This window comes from Atta colombica, unplaced genomic scaffold, assembly GCF_001594045.1.
Source record: "Atta colombica isolate Treedump-2 unplaced genomic scaffold, Acol1.0 scaffold204, whole genome shotgun sequence".
In the NCBI taxonomy this organism is placed as follows: domain Eukaryota; kingdom Metazoa; phylum Arthropoda; class Insecta; order Hymenoptera; family Formicidae; genus Atta; species Atta colombica.
The window spans coordinates 577,190-587,820 of NW_017259299.1; the positions used below are offsets into that span (position 1 = coordinate 577,190).

At 37.3% G+C, this 10,631-nt stretch overlaps 1 protein-coding gene across 1 annotated transcript in view; it reads right to left on the reverse strand.

The window, feature by feature from the left end:
- Positions 1-10,631, reverse strand: part of LOC108687289 (homeobox protein homothorax) — a 382,549-nt gene that overhangs the window by 360,113 nt on the left and 11,805 nt on the right. Inside the window, exons 3-5 of the mRNA XM_018192982.1 lie at positions 10,243-10,265; positions 3,362-3,378; positions 2,699-2,838 (exon numbers count right to left, since the gene is read on the reverse strand). Coding sequence (XP_018048471.1) covers positions 2,699-2,838; positions 3,362-3,378; positions 10,243-10,265 — 180 coding nt within the window. The remainder of the gene's footprint in view (positions 1-2,698; positions 2,839-3,361; positions 3,379-10,242; positions 10,266-10,631) is intronic.

Here is a 10,631-nt window from a genome sequence, read left to right on the forward strand (position 1 = left end):
ATGTAAAAATATCTGATTGAGATAATAAAAGTGACAATAATCAGTTGACAATTATATGTAATATAAACTAATTATAAACCTCTCAAGATGTTTTATTTAGCATGATATTATATGCACTCTAAATACTGTATAAAATTTTAATTATGATAAAAATGTAACACAATTTTCTTTTTAATAGTTTCATCACTTTTATTTATCCAATTATACCCATTTCCTTTTCCGAGCGCATTGACTGTATTATTATTAATTTATCGTTATTAAAAAATCAGGATATGTGTGTGTGTATGTGTGTGTGTGTGTGTGTGTGTGTGTGTGTGTGTGTGTGTGTGTGTGTGTGTAGAGTATAGAGAGAAGAAAAGACTACGTGACTGCCAATTTTACTTTGATATTCTACGAATTTAATCACGAAACTAACTTTCACGCCAAGAGGGAAAAAGAAAAATATTCGAATAAAAAACGGGATCATAGAGGCGATATACACGCACGGCATCGTCGCGGAATAAACGTTCCGTAGTCATAAGCATTATTTTTCGCTCGTTTTGAAACGCACCTCATGGTGCGCCTTATTAAGATGCAAATATCATGTCAGTTTCGCAATGCCGCCAGGTATCTTCGACAATATACACCAGTGTGTAATAACGTTGACGCTGGTTCGTAGATAAATAATATAGAAACGCGAATTCGCCACGTTCCGCTTTCTCTATCGAGGAAAAAGAACTGAAGAAAAAGATACGCGTTCAATTATCTCGAAAATCTCGATACGCCGGAAATTTGAAGCGTTCTTATCGCCTGATGCTTTTCGGCATCAACAAGACAAAATAATGTATACATACGGGTCGTCACTTTATCCTACCTCGCGCCGAGGCTTAACTCTTATCGTTATCTCAGCATAGCGTTGCTCAAAGCCACTGCTACCGTATTACCGACACCCTATATTTAGATGTAAGACTTGATGAAGTTCTTTTTCTTCCAGCGATAATAACGCGAAAGTGAGCGAAATCGAAAGTGAACGTAAGTCATTCGCAAAATTCTTATGATCGTATATCTATTGTGCAACGATACTGTTAAAACATATTATCTATTACCTTGGTTAAGAATTTGAATTAATGATGCATCATGCATAACATAAAATCCTACGGTATCGGTTCAGTCGCATAATGCCACATGAAAATAACTGGAGGTTACAGCTATCTAACGATGCAACGTAATGGGTCCGATACCCTTCAATCTAAATGTGCTGAATTCGTTTGCATCGCTTCACCATAAGCAAACGAACGTGATAACATTTTTATTGCCCGTTCTGTCGCCTCAACTTAATATGTCGTCGTGAATGCTATATTTCTAGAAAATTACGTAAAAAAAAAAGAAAAAAAAGCAAGCAAAAGTGAGTATCCTTTCGTTATAACTTTCACTGACTTCATTCAAAATATCATTTTCGATTTATTTCCAACACTAATCACGTTTCTCATAGCAAAAAAATTTATTATGCGTAAACGGAGAGATTACATTTGTCCGCGCTACATATCGTATAGTTGAATATATCAACGCTTAGTTACATAAGTCATTAATTAGTTCAATTCTTTGAAATAGAGCACTTTGAAGCACTCGAATAACAGGAAAAAAACGTGACACTTTCAAACAAATGAAATATTCATTCTTTTACTTTCCTACTATCGAATAGCAGTCGTTCTAACCATGTATATCACGTTATCGATGCAAATGTCTGTGGCGGCGAGCAAATTATCTACAGAAAACACGCGGAAACTCGCATTGGACTGGTATACTTTCCGAGACCTTCGAATAGACCTACGTGCGCGATCTGGCACGCAGACGGCAAAATGGTATGTTTTAAAAGGTCCAAATCGTTTCACGGCATGCGGCCCCATGGGCTCTCGAGTTACCTACGCGTGTCCTTGGGGGGACTTGCCTCAGGTGAGCCGCTAGAGGGAAAGAAAAAATAGGAAGACTGAAGAGCAAGAGAAGAGAAAAAATGCGCGCGCGAGCGAGCAAGCGAGCGGGCGAGTCTTCTGCTTCGTAGCTAGAAGCAGAGGCCCGTATATACTCAGGCCCCAGGTCTTTCAACGGTAATCCTAAAAATAAGTCCCACGGACTAGGCAGGGTTCTTCTTCTTCTTCCAGGCTTAAGACACGCTAGCGAGTCTCGTGCGTGGATCTACTGTTTTTCGGGACGGAGACGAAACGCGCGTCCTCGTGACTCATGCCAAGACCCGAAAATCCCTCCGGGACATTCTCTCACGGAAGAATCGTGCGACAAAGTCTTCAGTTCGCCGAACAAAATTGCTAGATTTTCGCAAAGATCTCGTCCAAGGATCTTTTAAAACATACCAAGGAATTTTTAAAGCAGCTCACAATTATAACTGTTATGACTATATTTAAAAAGTCCTTTTATTTTTAAGTCACTCTCAAGTGAGTCAGTCTGCAGGTAAAAAATATCACCTCGATCATATACGATCATTTATTAATTACCCATGTAAATTTGATTTCCAAGAAAAACTATTTTCTATTACTTTATATTCTATTAATAAATTCATAAATCTGATTGTGATAATGTTACAACAGTGTAAATATACCCACGTCGAATAAAAAGGGTTCGCCAATGCGATATGACATGCATATCTATGTCCATAGTTCATACATATAATCTTTCTTTATATATATTTAATATTTTGTAAACTTACTTGTTTTGAGAAAACGGCAATGTCCTCGTTGAAGCTTTCTGACGAACAAACGTCACCACCGGCTACACCGGGCTCGCGCGGTGTACACGTTGCCAATTCGCACTTTTCGAATATGAGTGCGAGGAGCGGGAACAGGGGGTGTCTGAAAGAAGAAGTGAGAGAATACGCTTAAAGATAACGGGAATAAGTTCAAGATGTGAGTGAGTGCGCGAAGAGTGCGGCAGATACGCGCGCATTATACTAACGGAGCGTACATCGCCGGCGCCGCGCCGTTTCGCAAAGCAGCGCCGATCTCGGTAAGCATGCTAATTAACGCTGCAATCTTTCGAGCTTCTGGCCCGATTCATTTCTGCGAAGAGACGATAAATTATTATCCGATCCTCGCGATATTACATAACGACGAGCGTCGGCCTTTCGCACTTGCGAAAGGAGGCGCGAAAATCTCGAACGAAACAAACTTGGCGTTCACGAATGTAATTAATTAAGATCGATATAATTAGCAGATCACGCGTGCGTGCGTGCGTGCGTGCGTGCATGTAGTAAAGAAATATATACGCAGTAATAATGCTTCTTCGTGACAACAAGAGTCTTAAACGATAGACTGATACACTCATACCCTAGACTTTCCCGTGCCGAAGAGGTCTCTTCGCGAGTGTTCTGGATGTCCGTAAATAGCGTTTCTCGAATCGTCGAGGCGTGGTCCGTGCGAAAAAGCGATCTGAATCGACACACAAAGTCTCGTCCGCACGGCGGTAGATCGGCAGCACGTTTTTCTCTTATCCGCGTAGCGTTTTTCTCTTATCCGCGCGTGACCGACGGGGTGGGCCGCCTGTTAGCGCTACGAGGACGCAATTAACTCGGACAACCGTGGTGGTAGAAGAAGCAAAATCCGGCGTGAAGCGCTTAACCGAAAAGCAGGGGACTACTTTACTGCTATCCGCGTGAAAAAAATGATTCCGACGCTTTTATACAATCAGTAGATTTCGCTCCCTACATTTTGTTACGCGAAAGAAAACAATGTTATACACGGAAATCCAAGACTTGATTAGCTAATTACAAATTCCTTATATACGTAAAAATGTCGATGTAATACATGGGAATGTATTGTATATTTTTCCGCTCGAGCGCGCATTTTACGCAAAATAATTTTATACTTTATTTTCTGTAAGATACTATCAACAGTAATCAAAGAATACACACAATTTCTACTATTTTTTCCCTATAGCTCAATTTATAATTTATTCGTGATTCGTAAACATACGTATACTGCATATATGTATGTCCCGAAACAATTGAATAATGATGAAGAATAATCGATAATAACGAAGAAAAGATAAATCTCTCTTGCCAATAAAAACCAGGGCAAAATAACACATGTGTTCATGGAAAACTGCGACTTCAATGGAAAGGGAAATGCTAAATAATAAAAATAATGAAAACAGTCGCAAATCGTTCTTACTTTCCGCTAGGTTAATTTCGACTTATGTTTTATCGACCACGTATAAATCCAAACACGCATCTACAGATATCACTCAAAATTGAACTACATTAATAACAAATCGATACAAGTCATTTAAATTAAATTCAATTAATTTGTTTTTCAAATGAAAAAAACTAAGCATAAAATGGCTACATTAATAAATAACTGTATTTATAATTAAAACCTAATAAAAAATACAAAGTGCTACCAAAAAAAGGATTATTTATCGAGAATTCTTACAGAATTCCAAATAAAAAGAGATGAAGAAAAAGAGGGGGAGAGAGAGAGAGAGAGAGAGAGAGAGAGAGAGAGAGAGAGAGAGGAAGAAGAAGAGAGGAGAAAAAATGGAAGAAATTGTCATTCGATACGACGTAATATTCCTTTATGCGTATAAGTACATGTTACATGTAAAGTACGGTTACCATTGCAGCATTAGGAGGATAAGATAAGATTAGGCTGGTGCCTGTGCAACATCGGTGCAATCAGAGTCTTAATATCGGAGTTTAAAGCTGATACAATTCTATGACACTCTGGAATTATTTATTTATTGATTTAATATATAACTATTTTGTTATAACGTGCAAGCGCTCACAGAGAAATTTTTCTGTTTAAAGTTTACATTACATATTGAATCACTTATGTATATGAAATTTAACCTTAGTGCAAAAGACGGACGTATTTACTATTGCAGCTATGCAAATGCAATTGACGTCATTTTGAAGTTAAACGAAGCTTACATCAACTTCTAATTTGCGTTCGTATCATTAACATTTTAGAATTTGTCAAACGATCAGTCGTATGTAAATTAGAGACACATAATTAGCACAGGTGGACAAGAGGTGATAAGAGTGTACATGTAATCTAAATACAACCCACAAAGTAAATTTCTACAAAACAACACGTTTAATTTGTATGCACGTTTATTTCAGATGACTATTACCGAATACAGTATTTGCAATTGACAGTGCTATTCAACAAATTATCTAAAATATCACAGCAACTAGAAAATCCCTCAAACACATTCGTTCATTTTTTTTTTATCTTTTTTAAAGCACTCGACTTTTAAAGATCTCAACACAATAACAAATAAATGCAAAAAAAATACAAAATCTTTACTTTAAAAAAGTTTTACAAGGAAATAAATCATTAAACATCGCTATATAACTATATTCACTATATATAATAGGCTATACTTCTATATGTATATTATTGATATTATATTATTGTATATATGAGATGTATAACGACGTAGTCGGTAAAAGTGACCATTGACACGGATTTTTAGCTCGCGGCTCGTCCCGTCCCATGGGGTTATACAATTTCAAAGACGGCGATGAAACTCTAGAGGGGTCTCGGCCCTCAAGAGGTTCAAGGGAGAGAGAGAGAGAGAGAGAGAGAGAGGGGCGCGAACGTGGTAGCCGGCAAGGTGGAGGCGTTGTGTGCGCATGGTAGCGGGTCGCGTCTCGCGGCGTGGCGGACATAAAACGATTCGGAACGAATTTCGACAAATTGACGTGGCCGCCGCGAGCAATGTACTCTCCTGCGCGCCAACCTAACCGAACCGACCACCACACTGAACGCGAACCGACCAGGTCCGAAAAAAAGTCCCGTCGACTTTACCCCTTTCGCCCGCCACCGCCGCGGTATGGTCTTGCCTAGAAGTCTTTTCTTGTTTTTTTTTCTTTTTCTTTTTTTTGCTTTCTCCTTGTCCATATCTCTATCGCCTCTACTTGCCGCGATTCCTCCTCGGACTCTATCCCCAGCACTACGGACCGTCCACCATCGGATAATCGATTTAACGCAACGTCGCGCGGTAATTGTTAATTTAGATTTTTCGCTCGCTCCCAGCCAGTATTGAAAACTCTTCCGTCTCCTTCTTATACTTCTAATGAGATCCAAAGATGGCAAACGCGATTCATGAGATTTCGAGTAGATTTAGAAAACATTTAAAACCTTTTATTCGTACGAATAAGGAATAAAGTGATATAGTAATTTTTTTGATAGCGCATAGTCAAATTCCGCGAATAAGATTTGTAATTCTCAACGTGTGCAATCTCACCAATCTCGCTTAGTGGCTTATTGTTAGTATTTTCTCAGGCCGCGAAGCCAATCGGATGCCACCACAGTTTCCCCTTTTATATGACGCGGTCAGGAAAACCATTGAGTGCGTTACGAGCTGCGATTGAACGTGGCGGTACTTTAAGTGCACGTTTCTTGAAAACGCGGTCGCGCGCGGCGCAACAACAAAGTGCAACGTCGATGACAAACGACGGGCAGAAACGAGGTGTCAGAATGACGGGACCGCAAAAGGTAATGATATGATTGGGCCGTTGTACGCCGTACGGGGGATGTTTGCGGTTTTGCGGTTTCCGCCCCTCAAATCGACGCCTCTTCCCTCTTTTTTCCTCCCCCCCTCTCTGTCTCTTTCTCTATGCCTCCCCCGCTCTCTCTTTCTATGTCTCTTATTGTTGCGCACAAACATCGTCAATTTCACGCTTTGCCGCGGTTTACGATTTGCTAAACGACAGCGACGCGTTTTCGCGCGCATGGCTTAATTTTGTTAGCAGCGTTGTAATTTCGAGAGTGTCTTTTCATTTTGTCGCAAATGCGAAACGGATCCCTGGACCGCGATCACAAAATACTAGTGCGCGTAATAATCGAATATAAAATATGAGTCATCTCGAAACGATAAATCGAAAGAAAAGAAAAAAATAAAAATCAGAAGAAAGTTGAAGATGATAAAATGATACGTACATAATTATTCCAATTGGGTGTCACTTATAAAAATAATCGCTTTTAAAGCATTCCGAGTAATTAATAATTTCTGCAAGACTCGTTGCTTGTAATAGAGAGCTCATTACGTAAATAAATTCGCGATGTTTATTAATCAAGTCAGATAATGTTTTCATGCTAGAAAAAAATTTTCAATAAAATCGTGTTAATTTTCAGTCCAGAATCAAATAAATTTTATGATATATAAGAGACAAGATAAATAATCATTTCGAAATTTTATTTTATTTTTTCAATTTGTAATATATTACTGTTAAGGGGATTCTAAAATCTATACTTACGAAATAGTAGTCCACAGACTAGTAGTTTGCACGTAGAAACAACGTGGGCGGGAATTCTTAGAATTGGACTTAGATATTTAATTAAAACGTTATTGTTATACAAAAATTTATGTGTATATGTGCGTGAGATACTTGTTGATGTAGTGATATGTTCGGATTTACGTGTCAGTGACACGTAAATCATCTGTGCCTAAAGTCCTACTTACACTATGACTTATCTCTTTAGAATCCCCTTAAATAAAGAAATATAAATAATAATTAATATAAGATTTCTGCAGCTTCTAAAATCTTTACATTTTGTGAATCATTGAGGTTTTAAAAAATTTTAAGAAAATTACAAACAAATTGAAAATTGCATTTGTACGTTTGGCGTTTCTTTTACGAATTATTTGTCCCGTAGAAGATGACAACTATTCGCATTCTTTCGCATAGGAGTCCAAAGTTGTATCAATTAAATCGTCAAATGTGAAAACAATATCTATAGTTGTTATTATTTCACCGATCAATCGATAATTGAACGATAATGCTTCTCCATCTGTCAGACGATAAATTGTCGCTCGGATTTGCGTAAGACTCGCAAGATAACTAATCCGTAAACGACCCCTTGCATAAGCCGCCAAGATTCCAGTGATTGGTTAGTTTCATCTTCAAGTTACATCCGGTTCTTACATAAAACTTCATTAGGATAATCTCGACGTCATGATAAAAAAGACTATTAGATACAAGATTCTTTCTCCATATTATTTTAAACATTTATGAGACAAAGCCATATTAAATATATTACTGTACAATACTTTTTAGTTGCCAAATTAAGAGAATAAATTAAAAAATACTATATTATTGTACTATGTAAGTATGTTATTATTTAAATATTATTATTGAAAATTTAGCAAAAAGCGTAGTATAAAAATATCGTATGTTATTTGTGCATATGTAAAAAAAATTTGTAAAGTATATACCTCTTTATTCTTATTTTATTGTAAACGTCAATACGTTAGTAAGATCCATCTTTATACATTTATGCAACTTGTTTTAAAAATCATCCTGTACGATAAAAAAAAATGCATTAAGATGTCCCTGACTTTTTTCTTTATACTGTGCCTCATTACATTCGAGCATGAGCAGCATCAATCTCCTCGCACGTGGAAAGCCCCGCGCACTTTAATAGACGAATTAATCGACTCGGATGAAACATGGGACAAAAATGGCTACGGACTCTGCAATTGAACGACTCAATCCGATCTTGCCAAAAGCGTATTCTATATAAACCGGAATACATTGTACCTATAGACGCGAATATTTTTAACATACAATTTTTTTCCATATGCAGCACGGGAGCGGAAAAAAAACGTACACGGCATAATGTTGAGGTAAATAAATATTTTTTAAAATTAACCTAATGATGAAAAAATGAAAAAAAATATGCATTTTAAAAGATTCAAATTTCGTATTGTAAATTATTTAAAACACTCTGTTACTTATTTTTTTGTCAATTTTTCAAATATAGAAAGTTAATTGAAAATTGATTTCCAAATTTATCTTTGACGCCTTTCTCAATTAATCTTTCAAATAACCGAGACATAAGATATCGTTATATGATAGAGAGGAGTAGGGCAAGGCGTGCGTACGCGCACCGAAAGCCGAAAGCCGAAAGCCGAAAGCGCTTGTTCTAGCACGGCGGCGCAGTTCCGAGAAAGTTGTGGAATCTCCTGTTCGGGTCGGACCGGGGCACACGACGAATGGACAAATTACAGGGTGCACGGAATAATGAGGCTCCCGTTCTAGGACGTACATCAGAAATCGGGGCATCTCGCGGCTATAAATCACGCGGAACACGGCCGCCGCCGAGCCGCTCCGTAAAACGGCCAATTGACGTGTTTCAGTTTGTACGGACGATGCGCGTGGCACGAGCTGCTATATGGCTACAGCTATATAATGATGTAGAAGAAAACAAATACAGGTATCTTAAACAAAATATAAAAGTAAGAAATAAAAATAAAAAGAAATACTACCTACGTATCGCGATATGCGATAATAGATTTTTTTTTTCCATATATTCTCTATACTTTGTATACTTTATATGTGTAATTTTGCGGTAATTTCTTATTAAATTTACATATATATTGCCACCAAGCTCAGGCGAGAAATTTGCGTATAAAAACAGTATAACTTATTGTCGCCACAGAGAAACGGAAAGTATCGTTAAGCCGGGAACAACTCGTTGAAACGTGGTTATCTCTCGAGTTAACCATATGGTAATGATATTCTGTCCGACTTTGCGATGTATCACAAAAACGATATCGCGCGTGATACGGAAAACTGAATACGCTTTGAAATGTAACGTCAATATTATGCGTGATTGAGAATCCTAATAACAATCTTAAACTATCGATACATTGTCTTTTGATATTTCGGTAATTTAGCAGCCAGACTTTCTGCTTCTGCTGGATAGACTCTACATGGATATTTTCTTATTCACAATATAATTTTATAGACTATGTATGTATACAGTATCATGAAATATTCAATAGCATTCTTGTATTTTCTTAGTAACATAAATTATTGATGTCATTAATTTTCGAAAATGATAGACATTTTAAATTGCTTTTCAACTTATATTTATATTTAGTCTGTTACAATACAATATTTAACTCAATGCAAACATCTACTGTTTAATAATAATCTAAACGCGAAAATATTTCTTTCTAAAATAACAACTATAATATCGAAACATTCTGTAATAACTTTACAGATATACCGATATACCAACTCTACTTATTCTCGATATAGCAATCACTCTATCACCAACCAGAAAGAGAAAGAAGAAGGCCACCTTCCTTTCGAAAGCGCGGGAAGAAATCATGGCGATCTAGCAACGACTTGTCCGTTACGGGTAGTTGTTGAGGCAGGTCGAGTAGACCGATTCAGAAAATCAAAGAGCCACGATGAATTTATGTGCATTTCAAGTTCATCCGGCGATTGCTCTCTCGCACCTGTTTCTCGCCAAAACATCCCGCTTTGGAAAATGGAACACTTATCGATATATACTTTTATGCAAATTTGACAAGTAAGACGTAGAGACAGATTATAACGTAACACATAATCATCAGCGATTACTACAATTATTAGGTATTGTCACTGTGCACTTGTATTCAAACCTATATAAAGTTATACCGTAAATGAAAGAACGTCGTAATGTGAGCTAAAATGTGCATAATATCGCGATAGCTGCATTTAGAAGTCTACGCACTAACGAACACGACTGTGTTCGTTATCACCACGCAATAATACTCGTTTTACTGATCGGCACCGCATTGCGCGACACTTTCGACACATCTCCGTATCCGAGATATCCGATAATAAAAAATATATTATATATATA